Genomic DNA, 24,783 nt, shown 5'->3' on the forward strand with positions numbered 1-24,783 from the left:
TTGCATAGGCACATCTAAGACTTCCTACTTCTCACTTTCAGTCTTCCATATGCAGAATTCAGAGATTTCTTTAGAAATCAATGAACGATAAAACCTAGACACCTGCAAGCTAGTAATTTCAAGATCAACAGTTTTCAACAATCAATTTTAAGATGTAAAGTGAGAAAGCCTGGTTTATTGGAAATGAGAAATGAAAGAAATCTCAAAGAGATGGTATTAATGGAAGCTACAAGTGAAAAATAGTTGTAGACTAACTTCACTGTATAACCTAAAGATCCTTCTACGTAGAACAGCAGGAGGTGCACATCATATTGAGTGAGACGTACTAATGAATATTTTCAAAGGCCTGACAGCTGCTGGTCCATACAAGCAAAACTAGAATTCATATTATTAAAAAAAAAACAAACAAGCAGCTAAGTTTACAGGAGCCTTACATTAATCTCAACGCACCCAGGGGTATTAAGTAGAAATATTAACAATGATTAGGATTCAGAAATTTGTTACTGTTATAAAAGTCTTCATTAATCCCATATTCATAGTGGGCCTCCTCTTTTTTAGTAACTAAATCCCAAAGACTTTGCCTTTATAAAAGTTCGGACTTCAGTAAAACTGAACAAAATAATTCCCTCTGATGAGATGTATCATAATGATGAATGCACATAGAGATAAAAATTATTGTAATAAAGTATAATTTATACACAAAAGAGAAATATCCATAATATTCACGATAAAAGTAACAAATTATCAAACAAAAAAAATAGAAAAAAGAAAGATTTAAGTACTGGTACAAATCCAGATGCACAATCAGTGAAAATCATCTGCTGATTTAAAGCTTGTATGCTCAGTTCAGCTTAAGTAGGAACTACAATGACTTAAAACACTGAATTCAGAATTTAACTCTATACTCTAAGGAAATAAGCCTTAGATGCCTTGTCAATTCATCCACCTGCCCATCCCTCCCTTGCTAACACAGAAATTTCTAGCTTAATTCATACTGATTTGCAGGGCAAATCAAGAGTCTGAAATACAGTGCCGTTTCCACAGGTTTGTTGTGGTTTTTTTTGGAAAATCCAGGGTCAGACATAGGAAAGAGTGGTAAACATATACCCTAAGGAAGGGAAAGCCAGGCATGACGTGTCCTTAATACCCACATGAGTAACTCAGCCAGCAGATATACACTGGCCACATTATCATCAGTAACGAAGCTTCTGAGTAGCTACCAAATGCGGTGGCATGTTTCCAGCTGCAATGTCATGAGGAATATCGGGGAGGAGCTGGACTTCTTGTTAAAGGATGAAGAGTAGGAAACAAAGGGCACACATAAGTAGGAAACAAGATTTCCACAAAACCATTGCTCATTGAACAACTGGTTACTTTTTACGGGTAAGTGCTTCAACATGAATTTCAGTAATGTAACAGATGTTACAGAAGAAGTTGTAATGATAATTTCCAGTTCTACTTTGAGAAAAGCATAGATAACGCTGGAGATCTTCAGAACAGAAACTACAGGAAAGCCCTTTAAAATTTGCTCATAAAAATGTGTATATCTGTTTCTTTAGCATTTACTTTTAAGTATGTAATCACACAAAATAATTTTAGTGTCTTTTAAAATATACTTTATGCAGACATCCATTGTTCTGACTTACAAAAATGAAAGTAAATTAAATTCCACACAAGAAATTACATGCAAGTGTTAATACTTGACTTAGCAAAATAGACCGACATATTTTATAGCTTACTCCGTATTACAGCTTTCACCTTCGTAACAAGCTACATAAACTGAAAACGTGAAATATGTTTAATTAAGTAAAAAGAATGTGGCCATTGATGCTAAATTTGTAGACTTTTAAAAAACACGATTCAAGGATTTTTGTCAGGCAAACTAAACAACGGAAAAGTCTGTACATGGTCCCTCAAACACTGAGCAAAAATCAATTTTTTCTCTGCATATTCTTACAACCCATATGTGTCACTTCAAATTCCAAATCCAGATTTTGGAGAGAACACGCATGTTTTTTGGACTGCTACAGTATGCTATGGAGCTACTGTTCCTACATATACTTAATGCGAACCAGTCCCTGAAACACTAACTGAACATAAATTAAAAATGTTGTCATTAATTTTATTTCTCTCTGGAATCTCCATTACTCAGAACAATGGGGCACAAAACAGAAAACCACTACACATACATACATTGCCTTGTGAAATTTGGCATCCATCAGTGTCATATAAAACACATTAAAAAAACAGCACTACCAGTTTTAGCACAAATATTTAAAGTGGTTCGGTATAAACTTTATGTCCAAATAAAGTCTACTAATATTCTGCAAGCAGTGCTGCAGCTGCATTAGCTCATGTAATGTTTCGCACATGGAAACCAAGATGCAAGATTACCTCATTTATGGTAACACTCATAAACTACACAGTACACAGTAAACATGTCTACCCAGCAAATTAAAATATCACTGCACTATGCAGCAGCTGAAGCTATCCAGAACCTGTTTATAATCCAATAGAAACAGAAATTTGTCTTCAGTTCTAGAAACAGGGGGGAGGGGGCGGAATCAAAGTCTAAGTAAAATAAACTGCACTGCAAGTGTCACTTGCCCCAAGACTTCCTGCTTCCCACAAAAGACATGCACTCATTCTGGAGATCAAAGGTCACAGCTTTACAATAGAATACATTGTAAATAGGTTTAAAATAATTGAATACAACTGCAAACCAAGGACTCATTTATAGCTTGCTGGGAAAAAAAAATATGGCTGTTTTAAGTCATTCCAGTATATGAACTGAAACCTGTATTATAAAACCGCATCTGCTTCAAAACTACCAGATCACCAGCTGCATACCAGTTGTATTTGGTCATTCCACAGCCATCTAAATAATGAAATGCCTTGGAGTAAATTATATGCCACCACTGTTTTGAATATCCTCTGCAATGTCTGGAGAAGCATAAAAAATAGCCGTACCTGCCACTAAAAGGCAGGGGGCCTGGTACCTGAATTCTGTCCCCAGAAAAGCAACAACCACTTACTCTGTAAGGGCAAGTACTGATGCAAATGCTGTGAACAGTCACCTGTGAGATAAATTCTCTCTCATGCTGCGCTTATTAAATCAAGCTCATTCCTTGTGCAAATGCCTGGTGTCGCGGTGCCTATTGCAACTGGCTCATGGGTGAGGATGGCACACTGCTCCTTCCCTATCTGACTTGTGAGGGCCAGGTGCACGTGCCCCAAACCAATCAACATCTCTCCTGTGCCTGCAAGAGCTACTGGCACACAACCAGCCTGTTCTCGTGTCAGGTATGTAAGTACGAGATGCGCTGCAGGCCTCCCTGCAAATGGGCATATACTTAGCAGCAAGTGCTAGCAAAGATACCAAACATCAATGTAACCACGTACTCTTCTGCAATTTGATAAACTCATCTTTACTCATTAACAGAAATGCCTCACTTCTGAGCTGAAACAGCCCAAAAACTGGTTGAAGAACGAACATACCAAAAATACGCACAACACGTTATAATTTATTATAGCCATTGTTGCAGACCAGACTCCTTCATAGTTTACAAGCAACAACTATTTTTCAACCAAAGCAAGCAACTATGTCACACAGGTCTACATTCAGAATCCATAAGTAAAATGTTCAGAATTATTGTGATTAATAAAAGCTGTAGCTCCTTACATATCCAAAGCCTTGCACAAGTTTTCATGGGATAACCCTCTGAAAACAAACTACTCCCTGATAGTTACATTTACTAGGGTTTTTCTGGCATGGAATCCATCCCACGTTAGTAAAGCTCAAATATCCTCCCTCAGGGCATAAGAGAAGTGGAGGTATGTTGGGATTTGTTAATGAATTTGCTGCCTAACCAGCATAAGGGCAGGAAATCATTCTATTATGTTTACTAATTTCTGTTTTTAACCCTAGTTACCTCTATTAGACTAGCAATTACATCACTACAAAACCATAATCACTAGTCACAGCTAAAAGGCCGTGACTAGTTTTTCTCTTTACAGGTCTGAATTGATGCTCATTTTAACAATAACACAAACAATTAACTACTGCCTCTTCCTTAAATCACTGGTTTTCAACCTGCAGTTTGCAGATGCTTTTGGTCTATGGACTACTTCTAAGAGACCATAAAGGATAACTAACGAAAGCCAGTAGGTTTACTGTTAATCAGGTTAAATTTGCTGCATAGGAAAATGCATCTTCAATACAAAATCTTAGAGGGCCCCAGAAAAAAAAAAAGAAAAAAAAGCCTGAAAGTCACTGCCACAAGTTCTTCCTTTATGCAGCAGAAACAGACCTTGGAATTCTTACAATGGCTTCAACCTCTTAACTGCTGCAGGTGAAAAATCTTCCAGCAAAACCAAAAGTCTGAACAGTTCAAGAATTCCAGGTTAACGTGATTTCTGACGGAACGTTCACCTCTGTAGGTGCGGTCTGGCACATTTCATTATCTTTGCTCAGCTCATCTGTTCTGGCAGTGTTTGTGGCTGTTAATAGAAGTCTGTAGAACACTTCTACAGAACAAAATAGATTTCATCTAAGAAAACACATAAGCTGACAGCAAAAGATGCAGAATACTCTCTTTTTCTTTTCTACACATTACTTAATCTGAGCGATGAATTTCCAGATTTTTCTTGTAAAAATCCAAACACTTCATGAAGACAACTATCCACTCTGATCCACACACCATCACCATGAAAACAACCACTCTTACCTAAACATGACTTCGAAACTCTCAGAAATACAATTTCTTTGGCAATGCACTTTGTTAGCACATTGGCCTGCCTTCAGCACAATCTTACCATTCCATATCATTTCATGGAATGCCAAATAATCATACTGGACATAGATAAACAAATTTGTATCTTCATGTAAACCAAAAATTACCAGTAATAAAAATCCAGAGTCTGTTTACTTCTATCACAGAAAGACGTGAATGCTTTTCCACATTGTGAACCCATTAAAAAATAGTTTAATTTCTCCTCTTCTTCCCACAAAGAGAGTAGTTACGCTCTGTTTCTAGATATTTAAAAGAGAAAACTCTTTTATGCTATAACAACTAAACCTGTTCTGGAAAGCTAGATTCTGTCTCTGCTAGAGGACTGTCAACTAATTATTCTGATTATACCAACCTTTTCACAAGCACTACTTAGTAAAATCATCCATATTTTGCAGTTACTTTAACTGATTCAATGCCTTCTCAAACACTGTACCATGCTTTTTTTTTTTTTAACTTTATTTCGTGCTTAGGATGTAATTTCTTTATGTTTCAACTGCATTACAAAATCGAACAGGTTTCTGCAGTGTCACTCTACTCATTTTCAATATCCTAATTATAGAAACATAACTATTTGTTGTGCTGAAAGGCAAAGCATATGGAAACTGACTCTAATTAAAAACAAAATCTTGTCTTTTCTTTCACAACTTACAGAATACTTAATACTCTGAAAAATGCCACCTCCTAATACTTCCAAAATAGATACCCACAATTAGAATGGATGATAGATCATCATTTTCAGTCTGCGCTCCAGTTAGAAAATAGGACTAATATCATTTTCCATCACACAAAGGTCACGTAAAGGTAAATGTTAAAGTTTGTGGATGATGCAGATGCTCCAGCAGTGAGTGTTAAAGAAAAGGCCATGCATTTCCATGTTTTTGGAACACAGTTCAAACAGCGTGCAGTAAAAGAGGAGACTATAAATATGACATTATGGAGAAAAAAAAAATACTGACTTATAACTTGAGCCCTGTTCATCTTGTAGACTGAGTACTGCCAGAAGAAAAATAAAACCATGTGATCAGTTAGTGAGAGTCTACTTGTAAAGTAATAGCTGAAGAGAAAAGAAGGGATACAGGTGCCATTTTGGTTTTGGTTTTACAGCTACTCTAAGTCCACAAACTTATTCCATAAAACCTACAGAAAGACAAAAAAGGACTATGTTAGTTGAAAGACGTAACATATCTCTATGCAATCTGCATTTCATTGCTGAACTCATTAAAAAAAACCTTAAAGTAGTAGGTAGTGCAGAATCATAGTTCTGAAGGAATTCACAACCACAATACTTTCTTAAAATGTTTTTCCATTGCTGACTTTGTGGAAAGGCCCTTCAGCCACCAAAGCAAACAACTGAATGATGTGAATTCAAACATGTAATGACTGTAAGGTCAGCACATGACTGCTAAGCATTCATGACCTCAAATTAAGAGGTATTACCCTCTATCTACTAATCCTCAGGTCACAAATGTACAGCCTAGTCCAAGAACATTAAAAATTCCTGAAATTTGCTTACACCCCACTGCTTGAGAAATAGAAAGCTAACATGCTTCAAATGATCAGAGAAGTGAAAAGGGCAGTTCTGTTCTCAAGAAGCATATTAAACAAGTCGTGTTTTTCAGTTACACTTTCTACTGATGAATTCCCCCCTATGATTTTTATATTGTTATAGAAAAACAACTAAATTCCGAAAACAAGCACTTTAATTTCACAAATCCTAACATTTTGATTTCGGATCCAAAGTAGAATTTTAAAGAACAATGAAAAAAAGAGACCATGTTCATCTTAGTAGTAACGCACTCGCGTGGTATTAACTATATGATAAAACTACCTGACATCTACAAATTAAGTTCTACATTTTGACAAGATGGTTAGACATTCTTATTTCTGTAATGCTTTACTTTCTGTCACTTGTAGCACATTTAAAACATGTAAGAGCCTGTCAGAATCACTCTGGTGGTAAGATTACAAAAAGATTTTTTTATCAGATTAAAATCCTAGCCCATTACACTATCATTACACATTTTTGTCAAAATTTGCTTGTTAAAATTTAATAGGAATATCTGCACTTCCCATACTTAAAAAATGCACATTTTTGCTAAGTTCTGGATGAGTTCATGGAGACTGAAGAAGTTCTGGGAACCTTCTAGCTGAGAGCAGTTTTCACTACAAATTTCATACCTAATATGTGAATCTATGATTTCATTAAGATATCAACAAGGTTACTTCTTAGGTTCCTGAATTAGGATCTCTTATGTAATGACTGGAAGCTGCTGCCTTGATTTGTCAACCCCTTGTGTATCTGTCATTTTCGCATTTATGTACAGAAACAGAAGAAGCTCTGAAAAATAAAAATATACGTGGCAAATGTATTGATTTCTTAGAGTATTTTCTCATTAGCTTCCTGTTGAATTCTCCACTTCTCTGCCTGCACCAGTTAATTTCTGGAACCAAGCTCCTCCCCCACTATTTATCTGCCACAACCTTCTCAGCACTTCTTGCAGAACATAACCTTTGGATTTGAAATGCCAAATATATAGTATTTTGTTTCAGTCCATAACTGGCTTGTGGAAAACAAGTTCTGAAGACTATTCTGGTTGCATTTGTTCTTCATGTACACGGGTGCTTCTCGCAACTTAGAAAACATCACGATAAAAGAAGCAGGAAAACAATCTTTCAGTCAAAATCTAAGATTGTAGACAAGTTTCCATCTCCAGGAAAGTCCATGGCTCACTTAAAGGAATACTGATTAAAAAAAAAATAGTTAATTTCCTCCAACACTGGGGCTTGTAAGGGAAGGGAAAAAACTGACATATAACAGAGGGAGCCATCTGGCAGACTGGGGCAAGACCTGGCTTGTCCAGCTCTGTTATCCCATGATCTTCTAGCAAACTTATTTGTCCCCAGATCGACCTAATTAGTGATAATGTTGCAAATATATGCTGAAGCAAAGAGGTATACAAATCAAATCGAAGTCATCACAGCTTATAATATAAAACATGCCAGAATTAAAATTGAACCCTGAACACATCGAATTTACCCATTCTAGTGCACATCGCATCTCATAGCTATCTTCCACATCACCACAATATCAAAGTGGTAGGTAAAACAACAAAAGTTAACATATTACTACAATCTGAGTATGAGGGCCCAAAAATGGGTCATAATCGGGTTAAGTGACATGCCCCATGGGAAAAACCTCAACGCAGAGTGAAATTTTCCATTAAGTGGTCATCTGTGGTTACGACAATAAAATACGAACCTCTCTGTATCTGGGAGGGAGGAACCCAAAGACAAAGGAATTAATCTGAAAATTGTTCTCCTCTAAAATAATTCTAAGCCAATAATGCATACAGGGCAAATTGCAACTGGGACAGACTTCAATAAATACGTACAGCCAGAGAGGAACACAGTTTGCTAAAAACCAGAAAGTGGCTTGGATTTGACTATACTAGCAGTAAAACCAGGCTTAGAAGAGGCTCTGGATGTCAGCTTTGCTCGTATGCAGCTTTGGGATGGATTTTAATCATAGCTTAATTGCCACATAGATACATTCCAAGAGTGCACCTGCATGATATGCCTGCATGAATCTTAAGGGAAGATACTGAAAGTGAAGACATTCAAGTCCAGCATGGACAGTTCGTGTGCTTGTAGTGTTGTTAAGAACAGTTCGGTTACTTAACTGGGGTATATTAAGACAGCCCTATCAAAATATGAAGGAATATTTCCAGTGATTTACTATGAAAAGCAGAGAACACTCCAACTCTTAAAGCATGCTTTCACCGTCTTCCATTCCTGATCCTCATTACAAAGTTCTTTTTCTGCCTCAGAAAGCAGATGGCAAGAGATAATGTCAGTAGCAATTAGGGGCTTTACTGCCCTTGTGGACTCTTCTGATGTACACTTTTTCACAGATCTTTAGAAACAGGATACTTCTCCCCATTTTATTCTAGGTATACTGTCTGGAACATCCCCGACCTCATTGCACAAGGCCTGCGGTTTGTTCTTGTTTATTTTCTTTTTAAGCAATATACAATACTGTATTCTTAATTACCTAAAATTAATGATGTTATAAGTGAAACCTCCACTATAACTTTCATTGTTCACATTGGGAAACTCAAGCACTTGGGTTTCCTAACATTTGTAATCAACTTCTTCTAAACTTCTTGCATGCTGCTGAACCTACCGTATTTTTAAAAGCCCAGTTCAATTTTCACTGGAAACAACTGACTTGGATCAGACCCAGAATTTATTCTTCAACAATGAACTAGAGAAGTAGAATAAATCCTGCCAATTTGGACAAGAATAAACAAAAAAATCTCACAACTGTTATCTCCTTTGTATATTATCTAGACAGAATTTCGGTCACCTATTGGAATGTTGATTACATTGCTGCTATTGCAAATTTCTTTCATCTCACTTTACAAGCTGTTGCTCTTTATTAACAATGCTATTCTACCTACCTAAAATCCGAAGAGGAAATAAGCTCCAGAGTGGAAAGAAAAAGTCCTGGGGGAAAGATAGGTTTCATATTATTAATATGTTGGAAATTCATTTTCGAGCTTATTGAAGATGGAGAAAAAAATCTACTTCTTAAAAGAAATAAGCCAGGATAGCGTGGTTCTAGAGCCTTCTTAGAATTACCTCAACTTTATCCTTCTGTGGGGACACTACACAATATCCTCCTACAAAGCAGCTGCACTAATGGAAGATATACCTGTCCCCTGTTCCTTGTTAAAAAATCCCTCTGCCAGAAGGTGCTGTTCCTTAGATCTGCTCCAGACACTAGCAAATGAGGGCCTTCTCTAACACATTTCAGTCCAAATGAAGCACACTAGACAGCTAAGATATTTTCCAAATACTTTAACACGGAAAGTGTCAGGTAATCACAAGCATAAGTAATTTTACTCAAAAAATTATTTCCACTACAGTGTTTGTAATACAGAGGGAACTTCCATGCTTTAAAAGCATTGTATTGGATTGAAATGCAGAGCAAGTAGTGTTTGTAGCTGTGCAATAATGAAATAAGGAAATTAAAACCGGCCTTTTACTGCAACTGGTTCTGTAGATTACTATATAACTAGCAAACTTTTCTGATGCAGTTCAACAGATCAGCAAGTACTTAAAAGAGTACATAGCAGCTAGCATATGCAGCCTGTTAACTAATAAGGACTGAGAGTTTAAATTGCAGCCTAAGAAATTTAGATCTTAAATTACTTTAAAAAAAAAAAAAAAAAAGGAAAGAAAAGCATTGAAACAACAAAAAACACTAAAAAAGACATTTAGAGTCCTTATTTATTTAAGGCAGGAGCAACCACTTGACCAAAGGAACTTACTGCCTGGCCAGTACATTCATTACTCAGGTAAGCATGTATTTGTTTGTCAAAAGGCTGCATTTGTTTTGCTGAATACATTCTCCCAGTTGACTGATGGGCTACAGACTGGCCTCTCCTTAAACCAAAAAAGCTACACCTGAACCTCCAATTCAAGGGTAACAACTGGCAGATGTGAGGAACATCTAGCAGGAGGCTGATGTTGAGCAGATGGGCTGGAGTGCAGCAACCTTTTCCATCCATTTCCACCCACTGCTTCTGCAAAAGTGCATAATCATCACGAGCCTGACACTACACTTCCTCAAACAGCAGTGGGATACCCCCTGCAGAGCACAGTGCTGCTGTAGTTAAACAAATACCAGAAATGCAGCTGACTAGCACTTGCCTGGCTCTGCAAGCCCATGCTGCTGGCTGCAGATTTTTGAGATATCAACACTTGCAGAAAAGATAGTTAAAGAAGTTTCCATTTCAAAATGCTTGTACTTGCATTACACCGCAGCTGGCCTTGCCGTTCTATTTCTGCTAAAACAACTGCCAGTAGAGCAACACTGTAAATCAGGTCACTAAAGTAATAATGAAGTTTCGGGGGAAAAAAAAAAAAAAAACCACTTCATTTCAGTGTAAAGCAGTCTTACAAACATTTCATCCTGAATGAAGGCACAAGTGGAGAAACAAGCTGAGGGACAGGAAAAATACAAGGCGGACTTCACTTAGCCATGTGTCCTGTGACAGTTTGTGAACTGTGTCTTTTTGCAGAGGCAGATCTGTTGTATAGAACTTTAGCATTTTTTAAGTTGATACAGTTAAGAAAAAGGTATTTCTATTTATGGGAGCACGGAAAGATAAGTACTGTTTCTTTCATGAAAACTCATACATTCCTGTAAAGTCTGTCTTAACCACTGAGCGTAAGATCCTTACATGTTTTGTAGTCTAAAAAACTGGATAGTCTTTCATTTACGTAAATGTCTATAGTGTCTTTCTGTTCCTGTTGCTATTCTTACTGTTCCTGAGTGTAATTGCACACTCTTTGAAAAATATTATTGTAGCAACTTTTAATTTTTCATTTTATGAAAAATCTTTAAACAGTTATGTGTAAAATATAATGTTATTTCCTCATGCCTCTCCTCAGTATCATTCATTATGTATGCTTTCGTTACATCCCTTCTTATTTTCCTCTATTTTGGGAAGAATAAACTCTTTCTCCATACAAGTTATTTCTACCTTCCTATCATTGTCATAAGCTTTCTCCAGGTGCTTTTAGCACCATTACTGTTCCTCATCCCAGGCTTGTAAAGAGTGCTGTCATGTCAGACAAAAGCACTAAAAACAAAGCCTCAGATGACTGTTTTTCTGTATCCTTCCATATAGGGCACAGATGGCCATGTTTTCTTGACTCCTCCCCACTTCAGCTGAAGCCCACAAATTCTGCTGATTTCACCACAGCATCACATAGTTAACGTTAACAGAATCCCCCTTTCTTCTCTAGTACTAGAATGGAAATTTCTCCACATCCTGACTTACTACAAACACTTTATTTAGAAAAACTGTCCATTTAATTTAAATTTACCAGCATATTTTCCCATATAATCTACAAATAAACTTCAGATAACATTGAAAAAAATGCAATAACGTATTCTACAAAGCCTCTCACCGGTACATTCTGCTGTGTGGAAATCCTGACCACTATTATTTCACTTTGCAGGAGGAAATAGTTTCACAATTTCTATTGATAGCAACTTCCAATCACTACTTGTAACTTTTTGTAAACCAAGGAAGGAACTTCCTTCACTTTCAAACCTTTTTCCTCTCACTGCTATATTTTGCTCATGATGCAAATTGCCCACGTTTATCAAAATTGCTAACATGTTTTCAACTGCAAGCTTCACTGCACCATTTACAGGAAGCGCCCAGCCACAGCATTAGGAAAGCAGACAAACAGAAGACAGACAGATTTAGTGAACACCTGTTAAATGGGGGCAATGGCACCAACACAATTGTTTCCCACTTCATTTCACACAGTAATAACTTTAATGTCCTTCATGGGCTCACTTTAAAACACCGGTTCTGCAACATCAAACAACAGAAAGCTGAAAAATTTAATTGTCTAGATTGCATCCAATCAACTTTTTTTTTTTTTTTTTTTTTTTTTTGCATAGAAGTGAATTTAGTCACTTTAGTTTTCTTTCATATTTTTAAAAACTGCATATGCTCAAAATATTCTCCTTTGGCTTTTTGAAATCTTTCACAATGACAAACCAGTCTCCTCCATGTTTTAATATTTATCTTGGCTGTAATAAAATCTCTTACTCTATTAAAAAAAAATAGCCATCTCATAATTATCTTGTGTTCACAGTTTTACTTGTTTTTTTTCTTTTGTCACTTCCATGTGCTTTCTTGCTCTTTTTACTACCATCCCCTCAGTTAACATATTTGATATTCTACTTAGTTTTTCTCCTCTTAAGTCTCAGACTTCTCCCACATAAATGCATTATAGATCATTATGTAGTGCCATAATGTTTAGCAAGTAATTTAAAGGATTTTTAAAGCATTTTCTTTTGCTTCATATTTCAATATGAGAGTATTATGCTAGAATTACTCCATACATTGAATGATGAAGACTGGCTGAGGAAGACACTTCTTTAATTATTTTTTTTCCCCCTCTATAACAGCAAAGATGGACAGACTGCAGGGGAAAATCACATTCCAAGATACCATTAAGACTTCTCTTTTCAGAACAAGGGACATCTATTACACTTTCAAGAATGATTTAACTCTAAGGATGCGCAGATTTATTCTTTTATTCTGCTGAAAAACTGAACTCTCGAGTGTAGATGTAATTTCAATATAGTAACTCGCAAGCAGAGTGTGAAGAGGTGGTACAAATAGCAAACAAGATGTAATGAAGAAATTATTATTAAAGAAAACATTTTACAAACTGTTTTCCCTCTTATTTGCAGATCTGGGCGGGCTACAAGAAAGATGAATACTTTTTGCTAACAAATGATGACATCCTATCTATGTTACTGTTCTCACTGAAAAGACAAAGTTTTTTTGCTTTTTACTACACAATAACTTTGTCCTATAGACATGCCTCCTCAATGTTTTCACATCATCAATATTGTCCAAATCTCACAGTCTAATATTAGCATATTTTGATATTTTATGAAATTAAAACTAAGTTCTTCCAGTGTTCTTTAAAAAAGCTCTGTTCAAAAGCACAGCTCGAGTTCCCTTTTCACAGCCTCCCATATTTTCTAGAAGAATACATTTTACTTTCTTTGAAAAGTAGTCTCCTTTAGCAATAGAATCAATAAAAAATTTTATATGAAAATTAGTAGAAACAATAGTCCAAGAGAAGTGGGTTTAAATAAACATAAACTTCTGGCCATATTTCTTTGACTGTATGTCCTCAAACGTTGATTCTTTTACACACAGAGTCAATATAACCATTGCACAAAGAGAAAATAAGTATACTTCAATCATTCCCAGATTTTCAGAATATTTTCTAATAGGTTATATATCATACTTTTTTTTTTTTTTTAAATATTTCTTCTCTCCTTTTCAAAATTACCTTATACTGAATGATTCTTCTATTCTCTCATTTGGAATGCTCTGGAGATTACACTTGCACTGATTTTATACATGTGCAGTTCTGCTGGCATTATTACTGTTACTCTAGATTTAGATGAGAACTGAATAAGGTATTTGAAAATATGTAATAAGGATCTACTTCCCCTTCCTTTCTATGATAATAATCACATCTGTACATGCTTTAATTAAATCAAAACTGCTTACAATTATCCAGTATTTTTTGATTCTGGCCTGCAACCAACTATTTCTGTATGAAAGGGGAACAGAGGTACTTTTAGGAAGTAATTCTAACAGTGCAAAACATATTTTAGTGACAAATACATATTATCATTGTTTTATACATGTAACTGTATAACTGGGTTAGTAATAAATGCATGTAAGTGGTACACTACTGTAATTAAGCAAATACACTACTAAGAGCAAGTACAAAACAAACAGATGTAGGGCAGTTTTAGTGTGGGCTAACTAAAAGGGAATACTGGTCATAGAGTAGAACTGCACTCTCCATTAGTAGAAGCACTGCTTGAAGAAAGGATGACTCTTAAATTTACACTCCATTTGTTTCTTTAAGTGTTTAAGAGACTTTCTGCCCATTAAATACATTTACAGTACTTTCCTGGACTACAGGACTGCCTTGTTTTCATAGATGAGAAAAAAACTGTATCAAGTAACATCAAATTTGTAAATATACTGATTCCTATATGCCAGCAGTCTAGACATCTCACACCCCAAATTTCAAGAAAGAACAGTAGCTCTGAGAACTTTCTGAATTATATAACATATTAAGTTTCTGAGGCCTCTATGAATGTGAATCTTTATTCTACCTGATAGAAAGTCTTGCAAAAAACTTTTCTCACGGAGACAGCCTGGATGCAAGATGAAGTAAATGCAGCATAGTGTTTTAATATGCATAGTCAACAGCTGTAGTTAAACATATTTTATTTAAATGTATTATGCACACACAAAAAATGTCTGCGATGTGATACAAAAATACAAATATTTCCCTGGAAGATTAAAGTTATAGATGACTTTCCAATCTACTTTTTCTATTATAAATCTGTGAAATTGATTATTTAAACAAATTAAAACATAAGTAGAGTTCATAAATATCCTCCTTTCAGAAGATATTGTATTGCATAAATTCTAAATTGCATATAGATAATAACTTTCAAAGCAAAGCTACATGAAATCACTAGACATCAGTAACAAAAACAGATGCAACACTTCAATTGCATATGCATTTGATGAAGAGTTTCAAAAAAAAAAAAAAAAAATAGTATTACAACTCTTCTTCTTCACCGTGATCCACGACCTCTGCTCAGGGCAAATAGATAACTAAAGCACCAAGTCATCTAGAAGAGCCTGAGTAATGAGTTCACAGCACTATTCTTTTCCTACCCTTCTCTTGTACACGCAAATTCTGTAAACATTTCAGATCAATTCACACTCATGTTGCCAAAAGCATCCTCATGGCGCAGCGTAAACAGACCAATCTGTATTCTAGCTTTGAATGATTGCATCCAATACTGCTTAAACAAGAATTTCAAAATTTGCATTGCACAGATAGTAGCTCTAATGCCACTAGTTAATCTAGTTTTCAGTTTAGCCTTTTTCCTTTTCTCTCTAGGATATGTAAGTAGTAACCTATTTCCAGCAATTCACACAATTTATATCCACATAATTTTCTACAGCGCTTGCTACAGAATTTACACTTCATGTATGTGTAAAATCACAACCCGTGGAACTCAAAAAAATATCACATGAAGAATTTTCCAAGGGATCACAGCACATTCCAAGTTGCAGGCACCGTCTCAGCTGCTGGTTCATTATATTTATCAGACTAACAGTGGTACATTTAATAGACTGCAAGTAGCATGACATTTTTCAAATCAACTTTGTTTTTTCATCATTTCACTTTCCATGAATAGGAGAGAGTGAGAACACCAAAACTGCATTTCTGCATATTGCTGGTGTGTTAGCTGGCAGGGATGTTGCTTCTTCACTGTTTTCTAGCATAAGGTAGAGTAGTCTGCACTATAGAAATAATGTGCCATATTGATCAATGATGACCCTCTAACTCTGTAGATCTTTCTTACCAACTGGTGATTCTTAATAGTGTTTCATTTTGCTCTGTTAAGGTTTGTGTTTGGGTGAGCGGCTGGCCTGTCCCTCCTCTCCATTTTGCTTACTGCACCAAGACAAATTTTGTTTATAGTACCTTTATGTATTTAAGTATTTAATTTGTTTCAGAAAGCATCCTAGCTTCCACTCATTACATTTTCAATTATGTAACAATTGGATTTCAAAACTTTCGAACTGACATAGTAATCTCATCACATTTCTAATTTGTCTTGCATTTCCTCCGGTATTGAGTAAAGTGGATAAATCGCTAATCATGGAAGGACTAACACTGTAATAAAGCACTAAAAATATTTAAATTGAGATACTGTGCAAAGCTGTCTTGACAGACCTCAACAACACTATTATCACTGAAGCAATCTAATTCTCAAAAAGCTGAAGCTCATTAAAGTTGAGCAAAATTTAGTTATCCATTGATTAATAATTTGAAATTAATTCTTACATATTCCAACATCCACCCTTCAAAGACAGGACAGAATAGACCACTTGTATGTTTAGAACAAATGTAATTGCCTGATTTGGAATTTTATCAATTCCTAACTCTCTGGAAATATATGACTTTTCCTTGGGTTACACTTGTTTTTTTAGGAATTCCCACTCTGTAATTCACAATAAATTTCTACCATCAAGGCTTAATGGAGAAATCACTATCTGCAACAGGTGAATTTAAAAAATCTTCTGAAAAGGAGCTTCTAAGACTTTGAAGCTAACAAAAGATTTCAGAAAATCTGGAAGGCTGAATGAATACGTTTATGTTTGTGCATGAAAAACAATGTATCAGCTACTGCTATAATTCTTATCTAATATTTCTATATCCAGACAACACCTGAACAACTATCTTTTTAACCATTCCTGCTCAGTTTACATTTTTCTTTCCTATATGATTCTCAGAAGTATCGCAGTATTATTTTTTAACATATCACACCAACCTAGCATTCTCCCCTTTGCTTACAACTGATGTCATAAAGACATCATAATTCACTTGGAAACAACAAAGTAAAGATGCAATAGTACATTATATCTGGGATATTTCTGTTTTGTTTTGTCGGGGGCAGGGAGAAGGATTATCATTTAATTTGTTTTAAAACTTATTAAGCTAATATCGTAAGTCCTATTACAAATATATACATAATGATGCAATTAAAGATTAATAAAACTATTATAAATCTTATCCGTTAAAATTGAAAAATAATTTCAGTTATCTTAGTGGTTGTTCTGTGACATTAAATACAATTTAGAGCATTAGAAATATATATCTATTAGCTTTCAGACTGGTTTAAGACAAAAAACGTAACTTTTCCATCAAACTGTAGTTTCTCTCAGAGAAAAATATTCCTCTCATTGATTAGCAGCATTGTAAAATACTGTGCCATCATAAATATAAAATAGCAAATATATGTACAAGCAGTATATGCGTTTTACATTTCTTTGTATTGCTAAGAATGGCACCCCGATGCTATCATTTAACTCATCCTGACATTCCATCAATCAAACACCACTTTTAATTATACACCATTCTGCTTTTTCTCTCAAAGCAAACACAGAAGATACACAACAACCTTTTCCATCAGAATACACACTTTACAGAATTAATATTAGATCAAGAATCATTTTTACATCCGCTATCAGCCTGCCAATTAATGTTCCGGACCCCTGCTACTGACCCAGTACTGTACAAGCTGTTATTATGCACTGCCCTACATATCATCTGTTCCCCGTGCTGGTCTGCTCCAGAAAGACAGACAGCTGCAACAGTATATCCCTGTTCAACCTGAGGACCATCTGACTTTAATTGTAGCACACAGCTTGATGTGGGTCTGGTTATGAAAAGCCAAAGTATCACACTGTAATAATCTGGAAAAGCAGAAACCTGCCAACACAGGGCTGCAAACAGGGCTTGGGCTGTCTGGCTGTCTGACGGGCTGCAGGAAATATGATTAATGAGCAAGGTATAATGATACCAGGAACCCGATTAGCACCACAAAAAGGTCACAGATCAAAGTAGTATGCATTTCATGAGCTCCAACCATTGCATAAGATCTGTGGACTTAAAAAGGTAAACTGAAATGCAAAGGGAAAAAATATCCGTGTGTGATAGCTTACAAAATGAGTGCTTAAAATACAATGATCACTAGTTTTGCCTGAACCAGGAAGCTGTAAGGAAATATTAACTGGATGAATCAGCTGAAGCTGCAGTGTAGCAGATGTTCTTGATAGTATTTGAGAGAAAGTAAAGTTCAAGCATTTCTCATAAACACTCCCACTCTACTTAAAAACAAAATTTGATGTTGAAAGTATCATTCCATTAAATATTAAAAAGAAGCAGCAATTTAATATTTCTCTATGATTTTCTCAGTTTTACTCCACTGTCAAAACAGCAGAGTATAGAGGGCACTGCCCATAACACCACTGAGAGGGCTGCCAGCACCAGAATAAAGGTGAGTTTGTCACATAAAAGCAGTTAATAGTGGCACTGAGGCTTACATTTAATACTACTAGACAAAAACTTGCTATCTGAATTATAGTAACAGTATCAGGGATATAGTGTCACAAGAAAGGCTGTTGTTTGATACATGTTAATATACTGTCACTTGGTAAATTATTTCACACTTCTAAAATTAACTTATTTTTAAAAAAAGGTTCAGTTTTGCCCAATTATCCAATGCTTAAAAATTACATTTCCCTGAATAAAAAAATTGATTCTGAAAACTTTAATTTATAGCTACTTTTATATGTTCTTTGAATGCGCCATTTGACAAGTGGTACTTATTTCACAGCAGAAGTCATGACATTAAGCAGATTACTAACTTTTTGATTAAAATACTTTCAAAAGAAACATTCTTTGATGAATAATTACTAGAAAAAAAAATTTGAGAAGGAAACGTTAATTATATTTAGATATTAAATAGGATCTTCCAATTTTGTAAGTAATGCTGAGTAAAATTAGCAAATAGTAATTCAAAATAGTTGTAATCTTCATCATTCAAACATACAATGGTTAACATACTGCTGTTTTCAGACTTACGTTACTTTCTCTTTAAATCGAGTGGATACATATCAAGCACTTCCCTTATAATATTTTCTGAACTGCCTCTTTCAGGTTTTAACAAAATAAAGACTACCTTACTGTAGACTCCACAAAAAAAGAAAAAAAATATATTTATAATATAGATTGAGTTTATTACTTTTTAAGAGAAGACTTAAAAGGGGTTTTACATTTTGTGCCCAGGAGTTTAACCATAATAATCAAACATACCTGGCTCCAGCGATGAAGCACTTCACCTTGCCAATATAACACAAGTGAGAGATACCAGAGAGGTACAAGAAAGTCAGACACTAGTAGCAAATGTTTTGGAAAGTCACAGAGGATTGAGGGAAAGGCAAGTCAGAAAGTATACATAAGTACTCTCTGTAAATGAGAAAAACCTGGCACCATGGCTAACAATTAAGAAAAGAAAATTAAGAGCTAAAATCTTAGAAAGGAAAGAAGCACGAGTTAGAGAATAACTTGCATTCATTGTGTTGAAAGCCAGATCTGCAATTAATTGAATGAGAAATATATTTTATGCAAAAGCTGAAACAACAGAGTGATGAGAGATCAAGGCCAAAGGCTGCCTTTGACAAGTCTGCCTGAGTACAAAACTTTTCATTTCTCAGAATATTCTGAATCACCAACACATGCCAAACTCAAAAGGGTGTCAAGGCTACTTCCCTAACCGATTACCTATCAGCACAACAGTAAGATGAAAAGTTGTGTTTGAACACAGTTTGCCAAGTAGTCCTGCTCAATGTTAGTATATTTTACACAAAGTCAAACGCTAGATTCACCTAACACAGTTTGTGATTATTATGGTGTACCCTACAACTGCCACAAATGTTAAGGTCATCAAGCTCAATAGCTTGCATAAATATAGACCAAACAACATCTCTGAAGACCATGGTATCATGTCACCAGTAAAAGTGAAGTCAAAACACTTAGCTAACTTACAAATCACAGGTTTGTACAGATCTGACTACCCTGCATTTTTATGAACAGCAGCTCCAATGTTTTCAGCACTCATTTTTCAATGCTCATTTTCTAGCTTGAGAATGTCAAGGCATTATCAAGTCAAGGTTTGCTTTCTGTGAAAAGTTTCTGATAGTCTTCAACCCTTAATTCACTCTTTCCCAGTAGCTGACTACTACATGAGAACTCCAGCCTTATATTTATTAATAAAGCTAATTTATTTTTAGAGTGCCACTGATGCAGAGTCCTTCCATTTTGGAAAGAACTTCATTTAATAGCTCAGAGAATGTGCTGAGATGCCAACAATGCTATTGTAACAGGTATTCTATAAGTCACTATCCCGCTCAGAGAGCACAGCGAAGACAGGAAATGCTAACACCAGGATTTTCCACAACAGAGAATAACACAGTAAAATAAGTTCAGGGAATGAAGTGAGTGAAGGAGAACTCAGTTTTATTTGTAAAAACAGTTCTAAAAAATATATTTTTTAATGGAAGAAAGGGAGAAGGTGATAACAGATTTAATATGCAGCCTTCTCTCCTAAAGCGTTCACTGGCCTTCAGAGCTAAACGGATACTTAATTAAAATATCTTAAGTTACATTTAGATAACTGGAGTGAAAACTGTCCATTATTAAAAAGCTTTTTAAAGATTTATGTAAAGCAATTATTTTATTATCTCTTTAGAATTAGAAGAACTGACATAAAAAATAAGATGATCTCCTGCTCATTTAGACCACACAAAACTTTTTTGGTCAGTTCTGAAGAACAAGCAATACTACACGTGTTTTTTTCTTCTCAAAACTTTTAATTCCACCCTTCCTTCAAATTATTTCATTCGTAACCTTATATGTAAATTTTAAGTAGTTGTGTATTACAAAGATCCAGATTACTTCAGAAAGCTTGCAAAACAAATGCTACTTGACAGAAAATAGAAGAGAGTCATCTTACCAGTCTGTTTATGCGAACAAATTCTTCTGGGGTTTTGGCCCACGGTGGAAGTTCAACGTCAGACACAACTGTTCCATCATCCATCACTCCTAGATTGTAATTGTTGCTGTTGACAAATATCTCTGGGAGGTAATAGAATTCGGGAATCAATTCCTGTATATAAATGAAAAACAATGCCATGCTATGAATTCTGTCAAATATACTTTGTCACATTAACAAATAATTATTAAAATGGCATTAGGCAGAGGCAGAATACAAAAAGTCCACCCACAGACACACAAATAAGGGTGAAATCTGTGATTTCATACTTCCTAAAATTTAATCCTTCAGATATCATATCTCCTTTTTAAGCCTGTAACATGACAAAGAAATACAACGCAACATGCTATAAAACAGAGACAGAATATTGCTTTTGGTAGCATATCATCCTCAGAGAAACTTATAAAACTAAATAAATGAGTATCACGTGACACAAACAATCTTCAGTGGAAGGTAACAGACACACTGACGATGTGAAGAAGTTGGGAAAGCATGTACATTTTAATACAATACAAAATTTGAAGAGCAGACAACCGTAACATTTGAGTGAAACTAAATTCATAGTTCAATGCCTACAAGTAAAGGTTCTGTCAAAACTAAAATATCTGGAGTTAGACTATGTGTTCAGGAAAAAAAAGTTGAAGTTGAATCAAGACAAAACTTTTCTTTCATTAACAGATATTTATCACAACTATGCATCTTGTCTATTGTTACAAGAGAAGAAATGCACATCACTTCATACACACGCAAACAAAACTAAAAAAAAACAAAAGCAGAAATTTCACATGGTTGCAAGGGCTCTGTGAGCCGAATCTCTTGACAGGATTATCATTGCTTTAGACAACTGTGCTGTCCCATGGTTAAAGGGACTACAACATGGCATCAAAACCATCTAAGGCTGGGCTGCCTGGCGCTAGTGCAGGGAGGCACTGCATGCAACACTCAAATGGGCTGAATCAAAAAATGCAAGCACATGTAGAAAAGGAATTATAATTTCCAAGTCTTACAAGAAAAGCACTAAGTAATACTTACGGCTACACAAAGAACTTTTGAAATAGAAAACAGCATTCTAGTGCAGAATTGATTATCACATGCCAGGAAGCAAAACAAAACAGATTTTCTTTTGAACAAGTGGGATATTTCTCTGTTTTGCACTGGGATATGCAACTTTATAGGCTGTTGTTTTGTAAAACATGTACAAGCTTATATAGAAACATACCTAAATCAATGGCTTAAGAATCTTATTTATAGACTTTTAGAAATGTCTGCAAAATCCTGATGTAAAGATGAATAGAAAAAGTCTATTCTATATAGTATGTACATTTCTACCGTTACTATATTTAAAAGCAATTTTGCATGGGAACTTGATATTCAGACTTTAACATACCAATAAACTTGGCAATTTGATGGATTTAGAAAAATCTAAATAAGAAAATTTACTTCCACTGTGAGGAAAGAATCAATATATGTAATTGCTTCAGGAAGTCTATTTCATACTAAACAACTAGAGTAAAATTGGTCTTTCATATAGCAACTGCAAACTGCATGCTGTTTAAGAAGTAGAAAAAAAAAATCAGACTGCTCCACTGGCCTCATCTACAGCGGGTGTAGTACATAGCTCCATCAGAAGCTCAGTAGGTAAGAAACCAGTCCACTGATATGGGTCAGTGGATCAGTGGTCTCCCAGATAGCCCCCAAGGACTAGCTATGGCATGAGCAGCTTTCCAAAAGACTGAGTGCAATAGGGAGGTCATCAGATTGTGAATAAGGTCAAGCCGAGTAGCCAGGGCAAGAACAGGAAAGATCAAGCAGGAATTAAGCTATTATCACCTCTATCCTTGTGTGAAATACTGTTTGGCTTTTAATTGTACATCTTTTTGTTTACAGTCACCTTAATTAACTAGGTAGGGCAAAAAGTGCTTTTGTACCAAATGCTTGACAAGTACTTGATAAAAAGAGATTTGAAACTATTAACTGAGTAAGTGATAAAACAAATGTGTCACAGATAAATGTTTGTAAGAAAGAAAGATCACTATGATAGAAGTTTCTGTAGATTTTATCATTGCATTCAAACTACCAAGGAAAAATAAGAAGTGTGGACAATTAATTAAGTAGCAACTTGTATCACAAATACAAAACCAGACCATGATGGTAGAATACTTAAAACATAAGTTCATTACATATATTAATGATGTTTGTTATATATTTATATATATGCACAGATATTCCCTTGTTTCTTCCAAGATCAGAAGCCGTTCAGCTTCCTAGAACACACATAGTTTTCATAAGATTGCACAAAAACAATAAGCAGCCTGGAAACTTAAAAATCATCACTAACTTCTGTAACTTTGACTATCAAAACTTTCCGTAAGACATTATTACTTGTTTTCTGTAACAATGCATTTTTTCAAAAGGAGCTCCTCTATTATCTGATTTTGTTATGTTGACCATATGGTAGCACTTATACATGGATAAAGCAGCTCAAATAGATGATGTACTACTCCACTCCAACTGAGTAGCACTTAATGCCAACTTTCAATGGTTTTACATGGATGAAAAGGACTACATTACCTAAAGGTTAATGATTTCCCTAAAGTCTGTTGATCAACTTAATAATAAAATATTTACAGTTTTATCAAGTCCACAAATATTCTTCATGTGTTTGCTAATCATAATCCCTAACATTATACTTGTGGTGTCTTCTACTTGACTTCTTTATGTACTTGGCACATGTATAGAAACTGCAGAATTATTCCACATTTTGTTTATATGATGTCATGGAAAAATGAAAACATCTGTATGATTTGTTAAAGCTATTGCTTTTGCACAATCATGCTGAAAATTATTTTCAGAATTTCTCTGTTGAAATTCACCAGTTCTCTGGGGTAAAAACAGACATCCTTATGATAAGCAATACTTCATTCCTTCTGCCATGATTCGATTTCATCCAATCTCATGAAAAAGCTCACAGGGAACATCAACACGAATCTATTACACAGCATTCACAGTTGTTTGGTTTTGTTTTATTAAAGATAAAATATAAGATTTTAACAAAATTATTATAAAACTATGCATATAATTAAAAAATATTTTTACCAGACGGAAGCCACAATTCCTAAGAAAACTTCACTAACAAAATATTTTTTACAAAGTTTATCAACAGAATGTCAGTTGAACATTTCTAATTTGTTTTCATGCCTGCCACCAAGCATAAGAAATGTGAGCAAGATAATTTACCTTAAATGTAATGAAATATTATTTTATTTTAATTTTTGTTTAGAAAGTTGTAGACTGAAGCACTTAGAAGCTAAGTTATATGATCTACGAAGTTGTCAAGAATCAGTGAGACAGATTACACAGCCATATTAAAACATTTATAAGAGATCAGATTTTTACGCTAATATTTGACAATCACATTAGGCAATATTAAGCCTATATATAACCTGTCAAACAGAATAATAAAAATGCATATTAGAATTCTAAGTTTTTCTTCATATTGCCGCACACTACTTCATCTGTCAGGGTATTTAAATGGCATTTGAAAATACATATTGACATACTACATTAATTCAGAATTTCTTTTTTTGTTGTTACATTTTCAGATAATCACTTCCATAACTACAGGAAAATAAATTTTCTACGTACCTCTAAGTTTCCCTCCATTCCGTATGCTATTTCTCTCAGAACTAAGAAATTGCCTTAAGTCATTGACTGAAATCCTCCCAACTTCTAAAACAATACGTCAAGTTACCACCATAAGATTTCTAAGTTGAATTAATGAAGAAATTCATTTTCTCAATGTCTAATCATCCTCTTAAATTTCTAAGAAATATTGGAAATATTTCCAAGCATAGGGAAATGGTTAAAATCTTCAGTAATTAAGAATTTAGCAAAACTTATATTTTTAAAATTTAGTATATTAATGAAATGCATAAT

At 34.9% G+C, this 24,783-nt stretch overlaps 1 protein-coding gene across 6 annotated transcripts in view; it reads right to left on the reverse strand.

The window, feature by feature from the left end:
• Nucleotides 1-24,783, reverse strand: part of LRBA (LPS responsive beige-like anchor protein) — a 367,496-nt gene that overhangs the window by 72,638 nt on the left and 270,075 nt on the right. For all 6 annotated transcript variants that reach the window (XM_085222195.1, XM_085222196.1, XM_085222197.1 and 3 more), the window contains exon 47: nucleotides 20,809-20,961. In XM_085222195.1, coding sequence (XP_085078321.1) covers nucleotides 20,809-20,961 — 153 coding nt within the window. The remainder of the gene's footprint in view (nucleotides 1-20,808; nucleotides 20,962-24,783) is intronic.

Source organism: Meleagris gallopavo, chromosome 4 (genome assembly GCF_905368555.1).
Source record: "Meleagris gallopavo chromosome 4, MGAL_WU_HG_1.1, whole genome shotgun sequence".
Lineage (NCBI taxonomy): Eukaryota > Metazoa > Chordata > Aves > Galliformes > Phasianidae > Meleagris > Meleagris gallopavo.